This window comes from Ursus arctos, chromosome X (assembly GCF_023065955.2).
Source record: "Ursus arctos isolate Adak ecotype North America chromosome X, UrsArc2.0, whole genome shotgun sequence".
NCBI classification, from domain to species: domain Eukaryota; kingdom Metazoa; phylum Chordata; class Mammalia; order Carnivora; family Ursidae; genus Ursus; species Ursus arctos.
The window spans coordinates 102722526-102748926 of NC_079873.1; the positions used below are offsets into that span (position 1 = coordinate 102722526).

The 26401-nt window shown below is 51.6% G+C and overlaps 1 protein-coding gene across 5 annotated transcripts in view; it reads left to right on the top strand.

The window, feature by feature from the left end:
* Window positions 1-26401, top strand: part of BCORL1 (BCL6 corepressor like 1) — a 60969-nt gene that overhangs the window by 23510 nt on the left and 11058 nt on the right. For 4 of the 5 annotated variants that reach the window (XM_048213695.2, XM_057314396.1, XM_026520571.4 and 1 more), the window contains 9 exons: window positions 23-113; window positions 399-3677; window positions 8800-8965; window positions 10235-10315; window positions 12311-12700; window positions 16599-16822; window positions 20905-21126; window positions 23197-23363; window positions 24273-24418. In XM_048213695.2, the coding sequence (XP_048069652.1) occupies window positions 23-113; window positions 399-3677; window positions 8800-8965; window positions 10235-10315; window positions 12311-12700; window positions 16599-16822; window positions 20905-21126; window positions 23197-23363; window positions 24273-24418 (4766 nt within the window). The remainder of the gene's footprint in view (window positions 1-22; window positions 114-398; window positions 3678-8799; window positions 8966-10234; window positions 10316-12310; window positions 12701-16598; window positions 16823-20904; window positions 21127-23196; window positions 23364-24272; window positions 24419-26401) is intronic. The other variant, XM_057314405.1, reaches the window with a different exon arrangement.

A 26401-nucleotide genomic window follows, 5' to 3' on the forward strand; every position in this document is an offset into this window, starting at 1 on the left:
CTGGTTGTGTCTCCCATGCTAGAAGAGCACCTCTTTCTGATGAGGAGTCCACGACAGGTGACTGCCAGCGCTTTGGATCTCAGGAGTTTTGTGTCAGCAGCAGTTTTTCCAAGGTAAGAGGCCATGTGGAGCCACATGTCACCCACCAAAGGGCGGAGCTGAACTTCCCCAGGCGATGTGCCCAGTCTGCCATCCCAAGAAGGGGGGCAGGAAGGAACAGGGTATTTCCCAGGAGTTGCTGTATGTGAGACAGAAATTGGCCAGCTGCTCTTTGCTTCTGCTGAGACCCGGTTGGTCGAGTTGCAAAGAGGACCCGCAGCCACCTCTCCTGGGCCTCGGGACACTTGCACCAAGCACAGAGAGCTAGCTAAGACGGGCACGCTGCTCTGTCGTTGCAGGTGGAGCTCACGGCAGTTGGAAGTGGCAGCAATGCCCGGGGGGCAGACCCAGATGGCAGTACAGCAGAAAAACTTGGGCACAAGTCAGAAGACAAGGCTGACGACCCCCAGCCACAAATGGACTATGCTGGGAATGTGGCGGAGGCTGAGGGCCTGTTGGTGCCGCTGAGCGGTGCAGGAGAGGGGCTCAAGCTTCCTGCTCCTGACAGCGGCGCCTCCGAGGCTGGTGACAGCAGGGCCGACTGCTCCTGGGCTCCCCTCAGCACCCAAATGAGCAAGCAGGTGGACTGCTCAGCAGCTGGGGTGAAGGCTTTGGACTCTCGGCATGGCGTGGGGGAGAAGAATACTTTCATTTTGGCAACTCTGGGAACTGGAGTCCCTGTGGAGGGAACCCTGCCTCTGGTTACCACTAACTTCAGTCCGCTGCCAGCCCCCATCTGCCCCCCTGCTCCCAGTTCGGCTTCTGTCCCCCCGTCTGTTCCGGATCCGTTCCAGGTTCCCCTCTCCGTCCCCACCCCGGTGCCCCACTCTGGGCTAGTTCCCGTCCAGGTTGCCACTTCGGTTCCGGCCCCTTCCCCTCCCTTAGCGCCGGTTCCGGCTCTGGCCCCAGCACCACCGTCGGTGCCCACACTCATCTCTGATTCGAACCCCCTTTCAGTTTCGGCCTCAGTCTTGGTGCCTGTGCCAGCTTCGGCTCCCCCCTCGGGTCCCGTTCCCCTGTCGGCTCCGGCCCCTACCCCCCTCTCAGTCCCAGTTTCAGCTCCTCCCTTGGCTCTGATCCAGGCTCCTGTGCCCCCTTCAGCTCCAACCTTGGTCCTCGCGCCTGTCCCCACACCAGTTTTGGCTCCCATGCCGGCGTCCACGCCTCCAGCAGCTCCTGCCCCTCCGTCAGTGCCGATGCCCACCCCAACTCCATCTTCTGGCCCACCCTCTACCCCCACCCTCATCCCTGCCTTTGCTCCTACGCCGGTGCCTGCACCCACCCCGGCCCCGATCTTTACTCCGGCCCCCACGCCCATGCCGGCTGCCACGCCAGCTGCCATTCCCACCTCTGCACCCATCCCAGCCTCCTTTAGTTTGAGTCGAGTATGTTTTCCTGCAGCTCAGGCACCAGCTATGCAAAAAGTGCCCCTGTCCTTTCAGCCAGGGACGGTACTGACCCCAAGCCAGCCGCTGGTATATATCCCACCTCCGAGCTGTGGGCAGCCGCTCAGTGTGGCCACACTGCCAACCACCTTGGGGGTCTCCTCTACTCTTACACTGCCTGTCCTGCCTTCCTACCTTCAGGACAGGTGTCTCCCTGGTGTGCTGGCCTCCCCAGAGCTCCGGTCTTACCCATATGCTTTTTCTGTGGCCCGGCCTCTGACTTCAGATTCCAAACTGGTCTCTTTGGAGGTGAACAGGCTTCCCTGTGCGTCCCCATCCAGCAGCACCAGCACCCAGCCTGCGCCCGATGGGGTCCCCGGGCCTTTGGCAGATACTTCCCTCTCTACTGCTTCTGCCAAGGTGCTTCCAACCCCACAGCCTTTGTTGCCAGCCCCCAGCGTGAGCTCGGCCCCACCGCACCCCGCCAAGATGCCAAGTGGCGGCGAGCAGCAAACAGAAGGGACTTCCGTCACCTTCTCTCCCCTCAAGTCACCTCCACAGCTGGAGCGGGAGATGGCCTCTCCACCTGAGTGCAGTGAGATGCCCCTTGACCTCTCCTCCAAGTCCAACCGCCAGAAGCTTCCATTGCCGAACCAACGCAAGACGCCCCCCATGCCCGTGTTGACCCCTGTGCACACCAGCAGCAAGGCCCTCCTCTCCACGGTCTTGTCTAGGTCTCAGCGCACAACCCAGGCTGCTGGGAGCAATGTCACCTCATGCCTGGGCTCTACTTCCTCGCCCTTTGTCATCTTTCCCGAGATCGTGAGGAATGGGGACCCGAGCACCTGGGTGAAGAATTCAACTGCGCTGATCAGCACCATTCCTGGCACCTACGTGGGAGTGGCCAACCCAGTGCCTGCATCCCTGCTGCTGAACAAAGACCCTAACCTGGGCATCAACCGAGACCCCCGCCATCTCCCCAAGCAGGAGCCCATCTCCATCATCGATCAAGGAGAGCCTAAGAGCACCGGTCCCCCCTGTGGCAAGAAGGGCAGCCAGGCTGGGACTGAGGGACAGCCAAGCACAGTCAAACGTTACACCCCAGCCCGCATTGCCCCTGGGCTGCCGGGGTGCCAAACCAAGGAGGTCTCTCTGTGGAAGCCCACGGGGCCAGCAAATATTTACCCACGGTGTTCAGTCAACGGGAAACCCACCAGCACCCAGGTCCTGCCTGTTGGCTGGTCACCATACCACCAAGCGTCTCTGCTTTCCATTGGCATTTCCAGTGCCGGGCAGCTGACCCCCAGTCAGGGGGTGCCCATCAGGCCCACCAGCGTTGTTTCTGAGTTTTCTGGTGTGCCGTCTCTTGGCCCCAGCGAAGCTGTGCATGGACTTCCCGAGGGGCAGCCACGGCCTGGGGGCGCCTTTGCTCCAGAGCAGGACACTGGCACAAAGAACAAAACTTGCCGGATTGCTGCCAAGCCTTATGAAGAACAAGTCAACCCTGTCCTCCTGACTCTCAGCCCTCAGACAGGGACCTTGGCACTGTCTGTGCAGCCTAGCAGTGGGGACATAAAAGTGAATCAGGGGCCCGAGGAATCAGAGAGCCACCTCTGCCCCGACAGCACTCCTAAGATAGAAGGTCCCCAGGGGGCTTGTGGCCTGAAGCTGGCAGGAGACACGAAGCCTAAAAACCAAGTGCTGGCCACCTACATGTCCCATGAGCTGGTCCTGGCCACCCCCCAGAACCTGCACAAGATGCCCGAGCTGCCTTTGCTACCTCATGACAACCGCCCCAAGGAACTCATCTTGGATGTGGTCCCGAGCAGCAAGAGGGGCTCCAGCACAGAGCTTTCACAGCTTGGAAGCCAGGTGGACCTGGGGCGGGTGAAAATGGAGAAGGTGGATGGTGATGTGGTCTTCAATTTAGCCACCTGCTTCCGGGCGGATGGCCTCCCAGCAGCTCCCCAGAGGGGCCAAGCTGAAGTTCGGAATAAGGCCGGGCAGGCTCGAGTGAAACAGGAAAGTGTAGGTGTGTTTGCTTGCAAGAACAAGTGGCAGCCAGACTCAGTGGTGACTGATGGGGTGACGGAATCTCTGCCGCCCAAGAAAATGAAATACAGCAAAGAGAAGGACGGTGAGGAGCAGCAGCCACAAGCCAAGGTCATAGCCCGGAGTTCCCATGGACCCAAGGTGAGTGCGGGGCTGAGGTCAAGGGCAGGGCCCGGACACCGGAGGTCTGCTTTATCCTGCACATGTCAGCCTCCCACGGCGGTGTTCTCGAGTAGCTCTGTGAACTAAACTGATTGGAAGGCTTGTGTAAAGTGAATAATGACCTGCTGTCCCCTTTCTAAGTTACACTGTCCATATATGGTGTTTTAGCATGAGGAGGGGCTGGCTTGTATTTTGTAGGATGTGGGAAATGATTTGGTCCCTGAGGCCAGGGAAGCCATTGTCCCAGATGAGGTTGGAAAGCGGAAGAAGGGATTGACGAGGGAAATCAATTAATAACAGGCCCTTCCCCACATAACCATTCTTCCTTTTCCTTTTCTGAGATGACTGCTGGCCTTGAGAACTTGGGATTCTCAAGGGGAGGGAAGGGGCCTTTGACAGGGTTGTTCTCTGCACCACTGGAGGAGCCTGCTCAGGATATGCTTGGAGTTTTGTGGGGCCAAGGCCAATTTGGCTTCTGGGCTCAGCCGCCAGTTTCCTATCCGCCCAGTGCTTGGGGTGGCAGCTTTGTGTTTAGGCCCATTGGGAATGTGGTGTGCAAGACAGGTGGGCATCTGGATCTGGGTTCTTAGTGGTGGTAGGGATCTAGGCAAAAAGATGGGCCAAGAGGGTTCAACTTGAATCCAGTGGTGTTCAGAGGGGATCCAGAAACTGCTGGTGATCCAAGGAGACTCTCAAAGCAGTTGAAGATAGGGCTTCTCAAAAATGTGGAGCAATTTAAGGGCACCTGACTGGTTCAGTCAGAAGAGCATGTGACTCTTGATCTTGGGGTCATGAGTTCGAGCCCTGTGTTGGATGTAGAGATTATTTAAGTAAATAAGAAACTTATAAAAAATATGGAGTGATTTGAAGTTATGTTAAGAAGCCTTCAAATTGAATGTTTTTTTTAAAGAATTGTATTTATTTAGGGGTGCCCGGGTGGCTTGGTCAGGTGTCTGCTTTCCGCTCAGCTCATGATCCTAGGGTCCTGGGATTGAGCCCTGCGTCGTGCTCCCTGCTTGGTGGGAGCCTGCTTCTCCCTCTCCCCGCCCCTTGCTCGTGCTCTCTCTCTGTGTCTCTGTCAAATAAATAAATAAAATCTTTTTTAAAATTTAGAAAAAGATTGTATTTATTTATTTGAGAGAGAGAGGGGTGGGGGAGAGAAAAGAGGGAGAAGCAGACTCCCCGCTGAGCAGAGAGCCCAACGTGGGACTCAATCCCGGGACTTCAAGATAATGACCTGAGCGGAAGACAGATGGTTCACCAACTGAGCCACCCAGCTGCCCCACCTTTTTTTCAAACTGCTGGTTGCAATATTTTATTTCATTTTCATTTTTTTAATAGTTTTATTGGAATGCAGCCATGCTCTTTTCTTTTTTAAGGTTTTTCGTTTTCAAATTGAATGTTGATATACATTAATGAACAGATTTCTAGCCAGAGTACCATGAATTTGGGTTTGTGGCAGAAGCTTTTACTCTTTTTTGGACCATAGAGCATTTTGGGAAACTGTAAGACCCTGTCCATAGAAACATGACCTCAGAATTTTGCCAGTAATTTCAAGGAGTTCATGGGCCCATCCCCTCCACAAAGCCTGACCATGGGCTCCAAATTAAGAACCCCAGGGATAGAGTTTGGGTGGGTTTTCTCAATGATCTCACAGCCACCTCTGTATGGCAGAGACATGCCAAGTAGGATCACAGGTCATGACGTAGTAGAGCATATATATAGCATTTGCTTTAGTGACTGTGATTTGTCCTTGGTGGTAAAAAGAATAATAATTCATGTCATTACATGTACTGTATGCTACACACACACACACACACACACACACACACACACACACACACACGTAGCTTATATACTATATGCCAAGTCCTTTCTACAGACGTCATCTAACTTAATCCTTACAATAACCCTATGAGGTGAATGCTGTACCCAATTTACAGATAAGAAAACGAAGGAAACAGACTGAATGGGCACGTTACCCAAAGTTACACAGCTGCTAAATGGCAGAGCTGGAAATCAGACTCTGGTCATTGGCTCCAGAGTTCATGTCCATCTTCAGCTGTGCCACCCTCTCTTTTCCTCTCCTTATGTATAACTGTTTCGGAGGCCATTCGGCAAGTGTTTGCGAGTGGTTAGTACATGCTAGTCCCTCCCAGGCAGTGAGCTACATCTTCAGGAGGGCGGTACAGCATTGTGGTGAGGATGATGCTTTCCGGAGCCACGCACAGTGCCCGAGTTTAAATCTTGGTCCTGCTTTTTCCTAACTGTGTGCTATTGGTCAAGTGGCTTAATCTCACCAGCCCTCAGTTTCCTCATCTGTACAATGAGACAGTAATAGTACCTCTTTCGTAGGGCTGTGTAAAGATTAAATGAGATGATGTCATGAAGTGTCCAGAATAGGCAAATTGAGACAGAAAGTAGAATCATGGTAGGGACATGGGTATGGAGTTTCCATTTGGGGCAGTGAAAAAGTTCTGGAACTTGAAGATGGTTATACGACTCTGCAACTATACTAAAAGCAATGGAATTGTAAATTTGATCAAATGAATTGTATGGTATATCTCAAAAAATGACATGTCAATAAAGCTGATGTTAATAAAAAGTAAATGAGGTGATATATATGAATGCTTAGAACAGTGCCTGGCAGGTAGTAAGTGCTCAGTAAATGTTTGTGGCTGCTGGTGGTTATTGTTAGTGTTGCTAACAAAATACACATGCTCCCTGCTCTCATGGAGCTTATGTCTTGCAGGCGACCTGATGACAGGCAGGCACTGCCCTTTACTATATTAGATGAAGAGTTCACTGGGCTCACTGACAGATGCCGAGGGCAAAGAATAAAGTTACAAGATCGGGGGCCTTGTAGCAGCCCTTCGCAGCTTCCTGTAGTGATTTAGCAAATGTCCATTTTTGGGGGAGAGTAAATAACTTAGATCTTTCTTTTCTTATCTTCCATTTTTCCGGAGAAAGAAACTGTTGATAAGCAAAGTCAGATCAGGGCTTAATTCAAAACAGCCCCTTTCAGGGTATGGCCAAGAATCAGAATAGTTTCCTGTCCCCTATACCACCTGCCCCAAGGCCTCATGGAATCCTGAAGGGCTGGCTGAATCATCAGCAAAGAGAGTTCTGCTTCATCTGGTACTTGGGTTTATTTTCTTGTCTTCTCATCCTTTGGAAAATTCTTTGGAAAACCTTTCAAAACTCTGTTAACCAGAACATTCATCTTACACAGTCACCCCATCCACCCAACTTTTTGCCTAAGTTAGAGCGTGCAAATACATTTTTACCTCGGTGCTGCCCTTGCAGAACATACCGACAGAAATCCCTTCTAGATGTTCTGTTTTACTTGTTTTTGTCTATCTTAGGAAATAAAAGTTAATGATCTGCACTTGAAAGAGCCAGCTAAAGGTGATATTCAGAAATAAATAGGACATGTTCAGATTTATGTGCTTTTAACTTTATTCCCCTGACTTCAAGTAGTCTTTCTCTGGCCATTCCTGAAGGTGAGATTTTAAGCAACAGTTCCCCATCTTTCTCTTTCCTCCCCGGTTCTTTCTTTTTCTTAACACTTTGATTTTATAGGAACCAGCAAGCAGTCCTAGGAATTTGGTGGGAAACAGTCACTCCCTATCCCTGGGGAATTGAGACACCCCCCCCCCCAACACCCCAGAAAATGTTCTATTGATAAGACATCGGCTATCCCCTTAGTTGGACCTAGACAGTGATAACCTTCTGGAAGGTGCATGTGGGTCTGCTTAGGTGGAAAACAACTCTTCCTTTCTTCCTAGGGCCTGCTTTCATTGTTAAAATGTTTTGCTTCGGGGCGCCTGGGTGGCACAGTCGTTAAGCGTCTGCCTTCGGCTCAGGGCGTGATCCCAGAGTCCTGGGATCGAGCCCCACATCGGGCTTCTCCGCTGGGAGCCTGCTTCTTCCTCTCCCACTCCCCCTGCTTGTGTTCCCTCTCTCGCTGGCTGTCTCTGTCAAATAAATAAAATCTTTAAAAATAAATAAATAAAATGTTTTGCTTATTCTGCACTCCCTGGATGCTAGAATACTGGAAATCCCTACGTTGCCCATTTCTTGTTTGGTGGCATGGAGAGACCTCAAAGCTTGTGAGTGTATGCAGCTGTGAGGCTGAGAGTGTCCTTGCACTGTGTCAGCACGGCCATTGTGCCTATCCGAGTGAGTGGGGCTGAGCAAAAACTGTGGACAGGAGTGAGGAAGGAGAAAAGTGAGAGCTCCTGCAGAGAGAGGCCCAAGTGGGAAGCCAGGAGCTGTAGGTCTCAGTCCCAGCTCTGCCACTTTCTCACTGCAGGCACAAATGAGCTCATTTGCAGGTTTGCCTGGTAAATGGCAGCCGCCCCCAAGTGTGTGGACACCTGGGGCTGTGTGTTGCCCTGGACAAAGCATTTAACATCTAGTCTTGGAGCCTCAGTTTCCTTGTCTGTTCAGTGGGGATGATATCAGCTTCTGCTCTCGGGGTTGTCAGGAAGATCAAATCGAATACCAGAGAAGAGAACGTTGTGAGATGTTGAAAGTACTGCAGAGTATCAAGTGGCCTTATTAATAAAGCCTCGGCCTTTTCCTTGTCTTCCATAAGTACGGGGCAATGTGAGTTTGCTCCCATGTCATGCCTTTCTTCTCGCCTTCATTGACTTTATTACACATGGAGATAGACTGTTTTTCTGGAGTTGGCCTGGGCTAAGAATTGTTTTCAGTTGCTGGTGTCCATACCATTCACAGTGAGGGTATTTGACCAGTGTGGCCCCCCGACTTGCTGAAGAGCCATTTCTGTTTTCTGCCTGTCTCTATTGCTGTTGGGTTGTAGAAAGCACGGGCCGACTTTGCACCTTTGAAAATGACTTTGGGTGTTGATGTGGCTTGTGAATGCAGCCTCCATAGACCTGGAAAAATGATGGCATGTGGATGTCTGTGGGGATTAGCTAGGGTGAGGGGTTCAGGCCCAGAAATCCCCTTCCCCGGGCCCCCACCTGGGCAGCTCCTGTCCGTTTGTCAAAACGGGGCACCGGACTTACCATTGGCAAAGCTTTCTTAAGAAGTGAAACTGATCTCAGACTTGACTGTCCCTACCTCTCCACAGTGCCGGAAGCCGCCTAGTGACCCCCAGGAACCCACCAAGAAAAGCCCCAGGGGGGCTTCAGATTCAGGAAAAGAGCACAATGGAGTCCGGGTAAAGCACAAGCACCGGAAAGCAGCGAAGCCAGATTCCCAGTCTCCAGGAAAGCGAGCCGATGGCCATGAGGAAGGTAGGCTGCTCAGGGATCCCCGTGGCAGGTCAGTGGTGGGCTGGGGGCTGGGGGTGGCTCTGCACTGTCCGGAAAAGTGAGACTTCCTCCTTATGGAAGGAAGATAAAATTGACACCTCTGAAATCAAAGGCAAGGGAGAGGGGGAAGGGGCTTATTCTGTTTACCCTGGTCATTAGAATAAGGTACACTCTGAGGGTCAAAGAAGGTGGTTTTCAGACAAATGGAAGTCACTCCTACGACAGAGTAGCCGACCCATTACCCTGCAGCGGGTCTAGGCTCAGAGAAGAAATGGGGCTCCTGAGGACCAAAACAGCAGGACAGGGTTCATGACACCCGTTTTTCTACTTTGGTATATCCAAAAACTCCCATTATAAAAAGTTAAAAAATTAATATGCAGCTAGCTAGCCAGAAGTGTTTAGGGAAATCCTGAACCCTTAGTATCGAGGTGCACACAGTGTGTTTGGAGTAGGCAGGTGTGTACTTGACCTGCGTGCTCTGCTGCTGGTTCCCTGGTGCCCTCATCCGAGAGAGACGCCAGTGTGCTCCTGCGCGCAGTAGCCTGTGTTCATGGCCTCGCCCGTCCGACATGACCTGCCCTTTTCTAGTCTGTTCTTTTTTTTTTTTTTAAAGATTTTATTTATTTGACAGAGATAGAGACAGCCAGCGAGAGAGGGAACACAAGCAGGGGGAGTGGGAGAGGAAGAAGCAGGCTCATAGCAGAGGAGCCTGATGTGGGGCTCGATCCCGTAACGCCGGGATCACGCCCTGAGCCGAAGGCAGGCGCTTAACCGCTGTGCCACCCAGGCGCCCCTCTAGTCTGTTCTTATACGGCAGTTTTCCTTTGTCCACTACTCCCTGCTCCCATCTTCCTGCCTTGTGCAGTCCTCTACAATCCGTTGAGGTTGCCCTCGCCTGGGACCTGCTCCGGCTTAGTTCTAACTTTGTGGAGATGCAGCAGTCTCGTAGTCCTGCAGGCAGCCAGGCCTTCAACTTGCTGGCATGCTGGCCAATTGATTCTGTACACAGCCTTTTTCTTTGGTGTCAGCAAAAATGACCCAACTCCCAGTTTCAGAAACCACCGGGAAGTGCTCCTTCTCCAAGAGATGTACATAGGTGAGAGCAGCATGAGGAGAGCCAATGAATGCAACCCCGGGGAAAACACAAACCCTCCCTTGATTTTTCCACCTGAGACTCTCGGGGGCTTTCAGTCCTTGGACTCCTGATTGTGATATTTCTACCTTCTGCCCTGAAACCGCACATCACTCCAGGTTCCTTGGAGAAGAAAGCAAAGAGCAGTTTCCGTGACTTCATCCCTGTGGTTCTGAGCACGCGGACGCGCAGTCAGTCTGGTGAGTGAATCTGAAGCTGTGCCCATCTTGGCCCTTCTCTGCAGAGAGAGGTAGAAATCTGGCCGAGCGATTTTGCCCTTGGCCCAGGTGAAGAGTTGAGAATTTGACTCATGGTGCTAAGATACCCACCCAGCTCCTTGCAGAGACAAGAGAGCCCAGGGTGGGGAAGGGGAACACGGCCCACGATGCTAGGACTGCTTGCTTTGCTTTTCCAAACGGGGCTTTTCCAAGCAGGGATTTGACGTCTCTTATTGGCAGCCAATGGTGGAAAGAGGAAAGGCCTGTGCCACTCAGGAAAACTGGCCTACTCCAAACTTTGGCATCTCGTGATTAGTGGGGCCAGTCTCAGGCACGGACATACAACCTTTGGACTTACTGCCTAATGTGACAGGCATCATCAAAATCGGATATGGTCATTGAATTGTCAGGGCCGGTAGAATCACATTTGGTCCCCTGAGTTTGTATTCGGTGTCTAAAAAAAGATAGCTCTCTCTAGCCCCTGCTATTGTCTCCACGTTGGTATGTAGTGCTAGGAGTGTTTGCCCTGGTTCACCCGTATTTCCATGCAAAGTGGATAGAACGGGGAAGCAGGGCGCAATGTAAACTCGGCTAGCTGACATTCTATTAACTGGCACCTCAGCACATGGAGAGCGCTGTGGTAATTGGGGCTCATAATGACGGCCTGGAGGCCTCGCAAAATCCTGAAGTGTCCTCTGAATCATCAAAGAGTGATTACATTACGCCCAGTCTCGTTTTACTGTTAAACACATTGTACTGTATTTGATTCTTTGGAAATTGGTGATCCCTGTGTGATCTCTATGGTGATTCCATATTAACTAGACTATTAGATTAACCAGAACACTTCATTCCTTGCCTGGTCTGTATATGGAAAATTTGCTGGATATTTGCTGTCTTTAAACGGTCTGATTGACTTGAAGATTTAGTTAAGGACTGCTGTGTTGCCTCAAAAATTTCTTTCTTCTGCTGACCTCGCTTGTGTTTGGGGATTGTCAAGTTAATAGCAAGTCCTTGGGAGAAAGATGGTGGTGTCTCTCAGAGCTGCTTCTGAAGAAGATCATCAGATCTGCTGTTGTACTAAACCAGGCCAATTTATTGTCATACTTTTGTGGCTAGCAGAATTAAAGGAAGGAGTGGGGATGAAAATGGCTTCTTGGCAAGATGGTGGAGGAGGGCAGGAAAGGTACCATCCTGCAGGGGTGGTGGGGAGAGGGGAGGGTAGTGCCTGCCCAGCAGTGAGGAACAGCAGCGGTGGGGAGGAGATGGGCGAGCAGGGAGAGAGCTCCACCCCTGGACTCTTGGCCACTTAATAGTAGGTGGGGTCAACATAAGGGAAGAGGGACTGGTGGAGGAGGAGCATTTGGGCGGGACTAACCCAGACTGTGTCACAGGAAAGGGACTCCTTGCTTTGCTTTTCCTGAGACTCTTCTTTTGTGATGATTCTGCTTGCCCAGGGTGGCTCTGTCAGTGAGACTGGTGGTCACATAGTGAGCAGGGGCGGGGGTGCCCTGCCAATCTGCCCTCCCTCACTTGCTACTGAACCCTAATTTCTCAAAGGGCAGGGACCTGTGGCCCCCTCCTGCTCCTCACATAGTGCTTGGCACCTCGTAAGCACTAAGTAAGAGTTCGTGCAATGAATTAAAGTCACAGCAACATGGATGAGGAAGGGTGTGTGGTGTGGCTTGGATGCTCGATATTTGTGTGGTATATCGGACTCTGTAAAGTGCTTATGGGCCGATTATCTCATTTGAGCCTGCAAACAGTCCTGTGAGGCCAGTAAGGCAGAGAACAGTTTCCCTGTTTTATAGAGGAGGAAACAGAAATGAAAGAACTTTCCCAGAGCACACAGCTAATAACTGGCAGAGCCTGAACTTGAACCCAGACCTTCAAGCTTCTAATCCAGGGCACTTGCTTCGACACCATACTCTTTGTCCTTTGAAGAGGTACCTGACCGTCCTCTGTGCATCCCGTCCACAGGAAGCATCTGTAGCTCCTTTGCTGGTATGGCAGACAGTGACATGGGAAGCCAGGAAGTCTTCCCCACAGAGGAGGAAGAAGATGTGACCCCCACCCCAGCTAAGCGTCGAAAGGTGAGAAAGACCCAACGGGACACCCAGTATCGCAGCCACCATGCCCAGGACAAGACTTTGCTGAGCCAGGGCCGCCGGCACCTGTGGCGAGCCCGAGAAATGCCCTGGAGGACAGAGGCTGCCCGGCAAATGTGGGACACCAATGAGGAGGAGGAGGAAGATGAGGAGGAGGGCCTGGTGAAGAGGAAGAAGCGGAGACGACAGAAGAGCCGAAAATACCAGACTGGGGAGTACCTGACAGAGCAAGAAGAAGAGCAGCGGCGGAAAGGGAGAGCAGGTAAGGCTGGCTGCGGGCTGCTGCCCAGCGAGCTGCTGTCACTCATCCCCAAGCCATGTGACTTTGGCTCCTGGGGACCCTCGGGCATCCTGGGTGTTCCCACCTGTGCCTTCTCTTCGCCAGCCACAGGCCTCTGCACCCATAAAAGCCTGGTGCTGTGAGCTCCAGCTGCCAGAGGGGGTCACTCAACTCCAGGCCCCAGGTTTTGGCTTGGGGTTCAGATTGAATGAGTTTGGACTGACCTGCAGGGGAGCGGAGGACATGAAGGCCCGAGCCCTCCGATTTCATATAAGAGTCTGAACCTCTGGGCAAGGCCACAGTGGCATCCTTGGCATGGGACAACTCGATACCAAGGAGTTCTCCGGTTGGCTTGAGGGAGCTGGGTCTTGGGAGGCTGGGTTCTGTCTCCTAGAATCCTGGGTTCAAGAAGAAAGAGGCATTGGCTGCCTTTCCTGGGATGCCTCCAGCCCCTACACTAAAAAGAAGTACAATGTTTCCTCAACTTAACAGAAGAACTTCAAGTAGAAGCAGCACAACTTTGCTTTCTCAATTAAAGCTACAAAGGTTGTTAAGAGGCAGAGTGAAGCTTTGAGGTGACCCAAGGTGGCAACAGTTTTGTTGGACCCGAGTTGGAAGAGCAGGCAGACCAAGGAGAAAACCAGGCTTTCTTTGGCTACGTCAGATGCTATAATATGTAATCACGGAGGTACAGACTGTCACCAAGGCTAATATCCGTATGTTCTGCTAAGTACTGTTTGGACGCATTTCTGGTTGTTTTTTTGAGGGGGGGCGCCATTTCTGTAACATATTTATAGATGAGCAAAAAGTATGTCTCTGGGTTCTGTAAGAGCATATCTATCTCTCCTTCTCTGACTTCTGCCCTTGAAGCAACAATTGATTGTCTCTGATAATGTATTTATCTTGAGCCGCTGGGAAATATCTACAGTCTCCCTGTTACTGAAAACAGAGTAACTGCCTTCTGAGGGGGTAGTAGATTCTGGGTTTGCTATAATGCAAAGAAGGCTAAACCTCACTTCCAGCTCAGTTGAAGTAGAGATGTATACGATACCATCCCTACACTGCAGACGGTAATGGAGCTAATCATCAACTGTGGGAGAGAGTGGGGTTAATTTTCCCTTTTTCCTATCAGAGCCATAACGGATTGGTCAGGAACGAGGCGTCAGGCCGTTAGTCTTAGCCACTTGTGTTAGGATGAAGAGGAGCTTTTGTGTCGCCCAGTCTTCTTTACTGAGAGCTGATTTCCTACAAGCTTGGATGCTTCCCGCGGAACTTGCCGTTTTGGAATGAGAAGAACCTTCAAGGTTACCTGGTTCCATTTTCCACCCAAAGCAGAGATCTCTGTAGCACTGTGGACAGGTAGCCTTTCCGTAAGCACCTCTGGGAGCATGGGGAACACCGCTTGGCAAGGCGTCCTGTTTGACTGGGGGCAGCTGCAGGTGTTGGAACATAGGTCATTCTCCCTCCGTGCCTGTGTCTAAGGGTTTTGAATCAAAGCTTTTTGGCTTTGGCTTATGGTTTGGTTACCTTCGTCTAGATCCAATGGTGACATCTTCATGAAGGGATTGCCTGGCAAACATGTCTCTTGTCAGGAAAGCTCTGATCCTTCCTATTACTACCTATCTTTCAGGTTGACATGAGGGAGTCAGGCAGAGGCCAAACTAGACAGGTCACCGTACTTCTCTGTGAGCCTCGTGACCATTCTGGCTTTTTAAAGGATTTGATGTATTTATTTGAGAGAGAGCATGAGCACGAGTCAGGGTAAGGGGGTGGGGGGACAGAGGGAGAGGGAGAAGCAGACTTCCCACTGAGCGTGGAGCCTGTCACAGAGCTCCAGCCCAGGATCCTGAGATCGTGACCTGAGCTGAAGTGAGACTCTTAGCCTCCCGAGCCACCCAGGTGCCCTCAGGACCTTTCCTTTTGTCCTAGACTTTGGTCTCTCCCTCCTTGACATGCAGAGAGGATAGGAAGAGTCATTTCCACTTACCCAGCTACTACTTCCACTCTGTTTCTTTCTGTGCTACTATGAAGTTCTTGCTCCAGTGCAATTGAATAAACTCCGGAGCCTGCCCTGTCCTGGGTAAACGGAGTAGGGAGCTGCTGCTTTCCTGTGGCCGCGAATGCTGTAATATGGCTTCCCTGTGTTTCCTGAGGTCCTCCCTCACAAGGCACAGTTCTGTTCCTTCCTCTTTTGCCTCAGCCCAGACTTGTTGCATCAAAAGCCCCAGTTTCGAATGTTCTGGTTGGAATTGCCATTAGAAGCCATCTAACACAGCAGTTCTTGGACAGGTGTGGGGACCCACTGGTGGGTTGGGGCTAATTGGGAGAAAGCGCTGGTATGATAGCTGGCCTTCTAAGAGCTGTGCGTAACCTAGAGCCAATTCCTCATACTCTAGTGATGGCTCCCACATCTGGATTTGCCCTTGGTAACGTCACATGTGAGAACACATGCCACGGTCGAGGGAGGCCAGCTAAGAACTCTTGGATCTTGCTCAACCCCCTTGGTTCACAAATTGGAGAAACTGAGGCTGCAGTTATTTGTTTCCTAGACATACTGATCTTTTGCCATGTGCTCAGTCCTGTGGGGGAAATAAAGAACACGTGGGCATTGCTCTCCCTAAAGAACTTGCACTGTGATCATATGATAAAGATGCCTCCCTCTTTATAACATCTTATAAAGGGCTTTTGTATATGTTACCTCGTTGAATTCTCATACCAGTCCTCTGATGTGGAATATACCTTCTCCATTTTACAGACATAGAAACCAAGGCTGTGGGAGATTATGACTTGCCTCCAGCCAATTACACAGCTAGTGGCAAAACCACGTGACACTAATATTAGTGAAGAAGTCAGAGGAAACCCAATCTATCCCCCCTGTACCTGAGGTTTAAGACTGACCTGTGGGATGAGGCTATTGGCAATGAAGTTCCCAGCACCACTCAGGGATCTGTCTGTAAAGAGCTGTAAGAATCACAGCACACTTAAAAAAAAAAAAAAGATTTTATTTATTTTAGATTGGGGAGGGGATCAGAGAGGGAGGGAGAAGGAGGGGGAAAGAATCTCAAGCAGACTCCGTGCTGAGCGTGGAGCCTGACATAGGTCTCTGTCCCACCACCCCAAGATCATGACCTGAGTGGAAACCAAGAGTCAGCCACTTAACCAACTGAGCCCCCCAGGCGCCCCTTGAATCACAGCCACGCTTTTTGAAACTAGAAAGTGCTTTGTCTAGTGAGCTGTGGCTAGAATTAGAGATGTTGCCCAGTGTATCCCAGTGACTTGATTTCCAACCAGGGAAGGCAGCAGGTTTCTGGGACTGCACATCAGCTATGTATGCCCAAGGCGCCTTCTGGTTTCAGGGAGTTTCTATGGCTTCGATATTGGTGTCCTCAGAGAGTGACCAACCAGGCAGTCAGGTGGGTGAGCGGAGGCGATGAAGGAAGACTTCCTGTTTATGTCCCACCCCAGTATACTTCATACTTCGCTTCAGCAGAGCCGCTAAATTTGTTTTCATACTGAAATGGAGAAAGAGACAAAGGGGATGGGGGAAAGGCTGAAGAAAAAGTTCTGATTTGCTCTGGGCTATGGGGAAATCCTTTTAAAATTACCCTCATCTTGGGGACTACCAGATGGGCTGCCCCCTGCTGGCCGGGCTGGGAGTCGTCACTGGCTTGGAGAGGAGGGACTTGGATGTTGAAGCAGTGTCCACTGGAGAAGCATTTAGTGGGTTATCGGCACCACACTAGACATGGGTAGCTGATTGTTACACAACTCGGCACTGAGATTTGACTCCCCAAAGCCTTCTGATTCCTCTTAGAGGAAGGCATTGCTTTTCTGTGTTCCATTTCCCTGACATCCATTCTTTCCTGTTTCTTGCCTTCAGATTTAAAGGCCCGTAAGCAGAAGACTTCCTCCCAAAGTTCGGAGCACCGCCTCAGGAACAGGAACCTTCTCTTGCCCAACAAAGCCCAGGGGATCTCGGATTCACCAAACGGTTTCCTCCCAAATAACCTGGAGGAGCCAGCCTGCCTTGAAAATTCGGAAAAGCCATCAGGAAAACGAAAGTGCAAGACCAAGCACATGGCAAATGTCTCAGAAGAGGCCAAGGTGCGTTGCCAGTGAGGGGAGTTGATGGGAAGGGAGCGGGCTGGAGCTGCAGGCTTTCCACAGGCTCCTTGGTCAACAGTCATCTGAGTGAGTGAATGAGTGAGTGAGTGAGTGAGTAAGTGGATGGGGAGGACCAAATTAACTCATATTTATTAAAGTATTTTGAAGTAGTTCTAGAAGAGCTGGGGGTTACATTTGCAGAATGGGATCGAAAGTTATCAGTTAACAATAAGAGTCTGCAAACTCTCAGGTTTGGTTCTTAATGGCTTTTCCTCAACAGCCCTTGGATCTCCGTTGAGTTAAGGAACAGTTGAAGAATATGGCAGGATGTTAGCCTGAATAGCTTGTTAACATCCAATCAAGAAGCTTTTGTCTGGGCTTAACTCCCTGGAAACCAGTCATACAGAGTTTTCTGAATCAGTCAAGGTAGAAAACAACTTGTAGAAGCAAGGATGTTGATGTCCAGACAAAGGTTTCTTGAGGGTAGGACTGAAGGAGTTATAGCTGCCCTCCCACTGCCAACTCACTAATTCCTTTGCTTCTCAGGGAAGCAGAGGAGCAGGTAAGTGGGCACTCACCAATCAGTAGCCAGGACAGCATTCTAGAATCCCTGTTCATAATTGACATTGTTGGGGGGTCTGATGTTCACATCATTAGTTTTGGGTTCCACATCATACCATTTGAAAAAAATCACACGGTCCTCAGTCCTCAGTGAGCTTTACATTTGAGAGAAGCAAAGATCCAGGCTCCAATGTCATTGGCTACCACACACACGCACAAAAAAAGGTCACAGTGGGCTCATTTGGTGGTTGTGATTTTTCCAGCTCTTTCCAGCTCCAGAGCAGGGATCTCTGAGTGGCACTGGCACAAGGAGGGAGACCCAGGTGCTTGTCTCCCTCTCCTTTTCCCTTCCCCCTCCTGGAATCTGGTTCCAGCTCAGACAAGGTACTTGAGCCTATTTCCTCATCTTTAAAAATGGAGATGATACTCCATGTCCTTTCCATCTCACAAGGGTGCTTGGGGGAACAAAGGAGGCAATGGATGTAAAGGGCTTTGATAATGGTAAAGTGCTCTTTGAGGTTGGTATACATCCTTGAGCTTCAGGTCGAGGCAGGGATGAGAGGACAGAGGCACGGAGTGGCAAGGTAGCAGTGACCGTTCCCTCAGACCCCAAGAGGGGGCGGGGCAGGGAGAATAAAGAAGTCAGGTCTGTGCTGAGTACTCCGTTCCCGTGGTCGTTCTTAATTTCCACAGTGGCTGTTAGAGGTAGGTACTGCTGTCCTCGTTTTACGGTGAGGAAACCGAGGCTCCAGGAGGTTAGGGGCTGGCATGAGGTTACTCAGTGGTCACGAGTAACAGAGTGGGGACGTGAAGCAGGTCTCACTACCCTGGCTCTTTTCATGTGCCTCCACCCTGTCAATGGGTGGCTTCTGTCTGTATCCCGGAGATGCTGGGGGTGGGGGCCTCCAGGCAGGGACACACTCCAATGCTGAGCAGCTCTGGTGAAAGGTGGGCATCCCCCTCTTCTTCCCCCCGCTCCTCCCCAGACACTCAGATGGCCCCGTCCCACACAAAGGTGACTGGCTGCCTGACAGTCAGCAGCACACGCTGATAGTTGTGTCTGGTTATTCCGCCTGGCAGTGTGTCTGCTGAAATGTTCCTCCCAGAGAGGTTTTATCCCTTCACAGGGCCTCCCTTTCTCCCTCCCGCCTCTTTTCCTCTCCCAGTCACCACCACCTGCTCTGGATGCCCCCATGGCACGATGCTTTGTAGTGGGAAGCAGGATGGGGGAAAGGCGGGGGACGCGCCTGTGACACTAAAGCTGGGGCATTGGCCAAAGGCTTCTTCCCACAGGGGCTCTGAGCCAGGGAGGCAGAGGGGAGGGGGTGGGGGCCCCCGTTTGTTCTTGCTCCCCCCCCCCAGGCAGCCTCCCTTGTCTCTGGTGGTTCTTGCCCTCAGAAGGAGAGTCACGCTTTGGCTCCTGGCTTGGCTTAGCGAAAGCCAAGGCACTTTACCCAGTACCCTCCAGTATTGCCGTTAGAGCGGCACGCTACCCTCATCGACAGTACCTTTCTGCTGGTGACTGGACCTCTCTGCCCTTTGGGGATGGGGATGTGGATGGGTAGCAGCTCTGGTTGTCTTAGAATTTACCAGAGGGGACAAATGCCCTGGGCTCTGGTCTTTTCCCTGCTGCCATCCCTTTCTGGGCTTCATGATTTTCTAGGTAACTTTTCTGTCTGCCCAGGGCTCTGCACAGAGCTGGCTTGAATCAAGGCAACAAGTATTTGTTGTGATGATGTGTCCAGCCCCGAGTGAAGTGCTGTAAGGAACAAAAGAGAAGATGACAATACAAACCCTGCCCCAAAGGAGCTTCAAACCTAGCCGGGCGGGGGGGGGGGGAGACTTGTCCATGAAATAGTGGAAAGAAGTTAAAAGTCTGGCATCAAGAACCAGATTATTTGTTTCAGGCTAGGTGCCCTGGGTATGCGGAGAAGGAACACTAGAGTATTGTAGAATGTTATAGAAGACATAGGATTTCCATGAGACCTTGGTAATGCTCTGAGGGATTTGGATAAGTGGTATGTATTCGTTGTCTATTGTGGTCTAACAGATTACCCTCAAACTTAACACAACAAACATATTATCTCCCACAGCTTCTGGCGTTCAGGGATTCATGAGCAGCTTAGCTGGGGTCTGGCTTGGGGTCTCCCATGAGGTGGCAGTCAAGGTGTCAGCCAGGACTCCATTAAACTGAAGGCTTGACTGGGGCAGGAGGGTCCACTTCCAGCGGGGCTCCCTCGCATGCCTGGTCATTGGCAGGAGACACCTCCTTCCCTTGCCCTGTGGTGCTCTCCACAGGGTGCTCTCCACAGGACTGCGAGTGTCCTCATGAGGTGGCAGCTGGCTTCCCCCAGGACAAGTGGTCCAAAAGAGAGCAAGACTGAAGCCACACTGTCTTTTAGGAAGTGGTCTTGGACGTCAAACACTGTCTCCTCTGCACTCTCCTGTTGGCTACCATAGGTCAGCCCTGTCTAGTGTAGGAGGGGCTATATAAAAGCCCAAATACCAGGAGGGATCATCAGGGGCCATCTTAGAATCTGATGAGGACAAAGTCAGCCCTCTGGTTGCCCAATGATTCATGTCCCTCCCACATGCAAGGCAGACCCACCTCTCCCAAGGCCCCCCAGAGTCTTATCCAGTTACATCAGCTCCCAGTTTATTTTTTTAATTCGTTTATGTTTGTATTTTTTAAAGATTTTATTTACTTATTTGACAGAGACAGCGAGAGAGGGAACACAAGCCAGGCGGTGGGGAGTGGGGGGTGAGGGAGAAGCAGGCTCCCCGCTGAGCAGGAAGCCAGACACGGGGCTCAATCCCAGGATCCTGAGATCATGACCTGAGCCAAAGGCAGATGCTTAACTGACTGAGCCACCCAGGTGTCCCCAGCTCCCAGTTTAGAATCTCATCATTTAACTTAGGTCCAGGTGCAAATGAGGCTCCTTGGGCCTGGTTCCTTGAGTACAGTTCCTCGAACACAGTTCTTCCCCATGTGAAGAACCCACAAGGGAGAAAGTGAGGTTCACAGAGGTTGGGCCTTAACCCAGGTCTTGTAGCTAGTGGCTGGCAGAGGCAAGATTCCAAACCTACGTCTGTCTGACTCTTGAGCCCGAGTCCTTTCCACCAGCCAAGGTGGGCATGAATGTGAGCTAGGGCCGTGGTGTGGAGGAAGGTGGGAGGAGGCCAGGGCAGGTTAGAAGGCAGGTTTTTGCTACAAGAGTGAAGGCCTTAGCAGCTGTGCCTCTTCAGTCAAAGATACCTGTCTCCACTTTTCTTTACTCTCAGTTTGCTTCACTCATTTAGAAATAGGACTTATCAAAACCTCACAAATGGGGATTGAGGCCCGTAAAGAAGGCATGCGGAGTGCTTAGGGGAAGCTGGGAAGTTCCCTTAGTCTCTGATTTCCGATCCCTTGGTCATTCGTTGGCTTATGTGGTTGAGGATTTGAGCCCCTCAGCATCTGCTGTCTGGCTGGGAGTGGATGGGAACCTGAGCTGATCCGGGACCTCATCTCATCTTTCCAGGGCAAAGGTCGTTGGAGCCAACAGAAGACACGATCTCCCAAATCTCCCACCCCAGTGAAACCCACAGAACCATGCACACCCTCTAAGTCCCGAAGTGCTGGCCCAGAGGAGGCCTCTGAGTCACCTACAGCCCGGCAGATACCCCCAGAGGCACGTCGGCTCATAGTGAACAAAAACGCGGGCGAGACCCTCCTGCAGCGGGCGGCGCGTCTCGGCTATAAGGTAGGGAGAGCCCGAGCATCGGTGGAGAAGCTTCTCCCCATTGGCTCTTCTGCGGCCTGGGTGGGGCTTTGTTTGGGGCTTCAACCTCCACTGGACTTCTACTGCCCAGTTGGCCTCTGGGGCCGCCTAGCCGCTCTCAGGGAGTGTGGGAATGAAAAGAATTGAAACATTCATAATCCCACCCATTCCTAGGCCAGAAACGGGATTTTGATGTCGTCTTGAATTTTCCTTTGTGGTGGCTCCCCCACTTAGAGGGGAACAGGGGTGATCATGGCTCACACTTCATACCCTCCAGCTTGCCCTCATTTGGGCTTCCAGTAGCCGAAGAGTCTGGTGCATTGCGGGGCGGGGCTGGGCTCCCTGCACCCACACTACTTCCCTAGGGGTTGGAAAGCAAGCGGGAAAGGAAGCTGGCATTGGCTGAGCACCGACCGATCTTGTCATGTTAAGAGCTCTGATTGCTTCATATTATTTCATCTTCACCACTGACCTGTGGAGGTAGGTTTTATTAGCCCCATTTTACACGTGAGAATATCAAGGATAGCAATGCTAAATGATGTGTCCAGGACCATTCAACTATTACATATGTAGGAATCTGAATTCCCACCAGGGTCTTTTTGATTTCCAAGTGCCAGGGTACGGTGGAAGCCTGACTTGGTGACCATAATAAAATGTTGTTGTTAGACATTTTTGTTGATATGAACTCCTTGACCATGTATCTTTGCCCACCACCCCAATTATTTTCCAAGGATTTGCTCTTAAGGGTGGAGCTGCTGGGTTTTAGAGTAGGCCTTGATTTAAGGCTTCCGAACCCTATAACTGACTTACTTAAAGATGGTTGCATTCCCAGCCAGGCTGGTTGGCACAGGAGAACTGCCTTGACAGTGTCTCACTGGCAAACTGCCCATCTTTCTTGAGTGCCTAGTTTGGGGGCCGGGGTAGGTGCCAAGGGAGATCTGAGGAAAAAAGATGACCAACCCCTGCCCTCAAGTTTAATCTTCCTTTACTTGGGGCCAAACCAGCAAGTAGGAGACCTTAGGAGAACCACCCAGGACAGGACAGGAGCAGGTTGGGCAGCCCGTCAGGGGAGGGAGGGAGGAGGAGTCTGAGGCCTGAGGGAAGAGGTGAACATTGTCTGCATTGGTGAGGAGGGTAGGGGCCTTGCGCTCTCCTGAGTACAGGGAGCGGGATAGTTCCTATACCTCCAATACAGGCACACACTTGCTTGCTTGTTCTCTCACTTGTTCTAGCCAGCCAGCCTGTGAGCTGGCTGTCAGTCAGGATGCCTGAGCCGCCCATGTCCCCAGGGCCTGGGAGAGGGCGGATAATAGGCCCCTGGTACTGTGGCCTGCCTCTTTCCCTCAGAAGAGGGGCTGCCTCTCCCCTCCCCCTCAGCTTATTCACCCCCAACTAGCTGGGGTGCTTCTCATCCCGGAGTCCCACCTCTGGTCCTATCATGTAGCCCAGGGAAGCTAATCATTTACTATGTGAATGAATGACCACACTGGGTTGTATTCAGAATAATCCTGATTTGAGGGGAGGGCTAGAACTGCCTGCCCTGGGATAAACATCCAGGGACAGTGCTTAAAACAATTAAAACCAGCGTCCAGGGATAGGACTTCAACCAATTCTTTCTTCCTTGTTCTCCAATTAACACCAGAGGCTGTGTTTGCCACCACATGCCTCATTTCTCTGGTCTGGTGCTGTCTTGCAAAGCTCCAGACTAGGTAACCAGTGCTCGGGGAGTTGAGACCTGAGAGTTTGAGCTCCACGTGGGCAGGTGAGCCTCTGCGGACCTCACCCCAACAACCCACAACCGGATGAGTGAGTATCCTTGGCGATAAGACACATCTAACCAATGCAAAGGAAATAGCTCAGAGCCAAGGCCCTAGCCATGGCACCTCAGGACTGACTTTGTTGACGAAAGATTGTGAGACTTGCCCATTAGTCCCTGGAATAAAGTGCAAGCTCTAAGACTTCCTCTTTGGACATTTGGAGAGCTTCAAGCCTAACGGGTGATTTCAAGAATTAGGCCTCTCTTTGCTCATGGAGCTGTCCCTGTTCCTACAGGACGTTGTTCTCTACTGCCTCCAGAAGGACAGCGAAGACGTGAATCACCGTGACAACGCTGGCTACACGGCCCTGCATGAGGCCTGCTCCAGAGGCTGGACTGACATCCTGAACATCCTGCTGGAGCACGGGGCCAACGTGAACTGCAGCGCGCAGGATGGCACGAGGCAAGAAGGCCACTCCCCACCCCACCCCCCACCCCCCCAGCTCAGCCCCTTACTCCAGAGAACTTGCTGCAGCCTGGACCTTCACAGCACAGCAGGCCTCATCAGGAAGTGTTTCAGGAAGACGGCTATAGACTGCAGGGGGAAGCGGTTTAGGGCAGGAGTGGACGAGTTCCTGGCCGGCCAGCCCACACTGGTTACTAAAGAGAGGTTGGGGTTATCTAGGGATCATCCTGTCAAACACAGCTTTACCAGGAGCACCACTCAGCCGTCCCTCACATCCTCCTGGTGGTGCATCTGTCTCTGGCAGAGTCTTGGGCTTTAGGAACTGGGAGGCTGACCTTAGGGTAACGTCCCAGATTTGATTCTTGATTTGATGTCTGTACACTTTAAAAACAAAAGACACCTGCTGTGTCTTAAAGAAATTGCACCCATTCACCTCTGTCGGAGGGCCTACTTCCTGGGCCAGATTGAGACATGAGCTGCTTACCAAGTAAGGGGACTTGGGTCAGAGGATGCAGGCCACTCCACTGATCCTGGCTCCAGGGCAGTCATCCAGATCTTTCTGTTCATACCCCCAGCATCTGCTTTAAGTTTATCCTCGGTCAGGGGGGCCCGTTCTCTCCCAAACTCCAGAGCAACCAGTGCAGCTAAGGGTACCTTAGGGACTGTCCCAAAATATAGGGAGAACCTAAGAGAGAAACGGGAGGGAGGAGAAAGAGGCAGAGAGAGGACAAGGAAGTGGGGAGATCTGATGGGGGGTGCAGTCCAGAGGTGGTTCTTCTGCCCTAACTCTTACCCACATTATTCTAGGCTCATCTTATGTTACTTTCCCCTGATGAAGTAGCCCAAGGCTAGACACCCAGGTTCCCACTTGGGCCCCGTTGTCCTCATCCTGTATCACCTTCGCAGGCCAGTTCATGACGCGGTGGTCAATGACAACCTGGAGACCATCTGGCTCTTGCTGTCCTATGGAGCTGACCCCACACTGGCCACCTACTCGGGACAGACAGCCATGAAGCTGGCCAGCAGCGACACCATGAAGCGCTTTCTCAGTGGTAAGCATAGCCCAGGCTTGAAGCCATCATCCTTGGGGCTGGCCTCTCATTCCTGAACTCCTGAGGAGATATTCTTCATCTCCCTCCATCTCAAACAGCTCCCATGAGGGGCGTCAGCCCTCTTTACAGGCTTTCCTTGAATTGTCTCAGAAATCTCTATGCACTTTAAAAAGCCCAGAGGTCCACTTCCTCTTGTTCCCATGCCATGAGTGTCCATATCGCACGCATCCTCTTCAGGGCCATGGCAGCCCACAGGGACCCATTTCCCAGCGAGGTATGTGGGGAAGGCCTCCTTGGGAGACAGCGACCCTGCTAATAGATTGAGCTAGGGGCAACATGTGTTGACCCCTGTTCTGAGTGGGATGTTCGTTACAAAGAAATGATACTTAGCATTTTGCTTTTGTCTTTGTACTTTCTCCTTGTTGATGATCAGAGTAGAACCCTTGGGACCCCTCCTGATGCTGTATTTCTTTTTTTTTTTAAAGATTTTATTTATTTATTTCAGAGAGAACGTGCTGGCGCATGAGTAGGGGGGAGGGGCAGAGGGAGAGAGAGAAGCAGGCTCCCTGCCGAGCAGGGAGCCCGATGCAGGGTGCAGTGCTACAACCCTGAGATCATGACCTGAGCCAAAGGCAGACTCTGCTTAACCGACTGAGCCTCCCAGGCGCCCCCTGATGCTCTGTTTCTCACAGCCCCTGCCTGTGGTAACTGACGTTCCTCTGCACCCCCCTGTTCCTTTTTCTTCCTCCCTCACCTGGCCCCTCTGGAAAAGTGTCCGGTGTTCAGGGCCATGGCAAGGGCCACAAGAAGATGTGCATTTATTTTCTCATGAGTGGATAGCCACTGTCTGTCTGCAGTTAGATAGCTCTACCGAGTTGGGCAGCAGGGCAGAGGGAAGGAGGGAAGTCTAGAATGCGCATGCTCAGTGGGAATCTCCTCAGACTTGACTGAATGAAGGAACCCCACTTCCTTAGTGCATCACAGCTCAGCCCTTGTTCTAGCAGTTTCTTCTTCAGACTGCCAGAGTGCTGGACAGGCGAAGCAGCTGGCAGTCATCTCGTTGACCCTCTGTGGAGGCTTCCGTGTTTGTGGTTGAGCCCTTCTCAGACCAGGAGCCCACAGGACCAAGGGTTTGCTCAAGGCCACTCATTCTTGCCTGGCCCTTGTTAGTCCCCACCTCCCTGAAGATGCATTTCTGGATTCCCAATCAGGGGATCATTTATTTTTCGAACAAAGGTTAACTAGGTAGCGATGATGGAGGGAGACACAAAGGAACATGAACTAAAGGTCCCCATGGGAGGAGGACTAGATGGGAAGCACCACCTGGATACTAATAAAAGGCAAAGGGGAAGTGATGGGAGGCTGTGGAGGGAGGCCTTGACTCCTGCTCAGCCAGCCTCCATCCAGTCCCCAGTCAAACCAACTAAACCCTGCAGTCACTGGTCACCGTGTACAAACCTCAGGCCTCCCTTTGGGACCCAGCCCTTCTGGCTAGGGGCAGTACTGCCTTTTCCCTCCTCCTAGCCCTGGGGTCCCGGGCCCCTGTCCAGGAAAGGTAGAGCAGCTTGGGGATGCTCATTTAGTCATTTGTCCTGAACTAGTGATGACTCTTGTTCACTTTGGCTGCACTGTCATGGGGGCACAGGGCTCAGGGCAAGCCACCCTTTGTGGCCTTTTCTCCCATACCATGTGCTACGTGCACTATCTTATACACACACACACACACACACACACACACACACACACACACACACATACACACATACTGTTTGCACTCGATTCCCAGAAGAAGCTGGCACAGATGAACACCCAGAACTTCTCAATATGATAAAAACACTGCATGAAGCTCTGTCTCTGATCAATAGGTTTAACCCAGGGGCTTCTTTTAGGGCTAGAAACTGCCCTTCTGAGGGCCTCGGGGCCCTCTGGATCCAAATAAAGCTACCTCTGACCACCTTTGTGAGCAGACAAACTCTTTTCTTC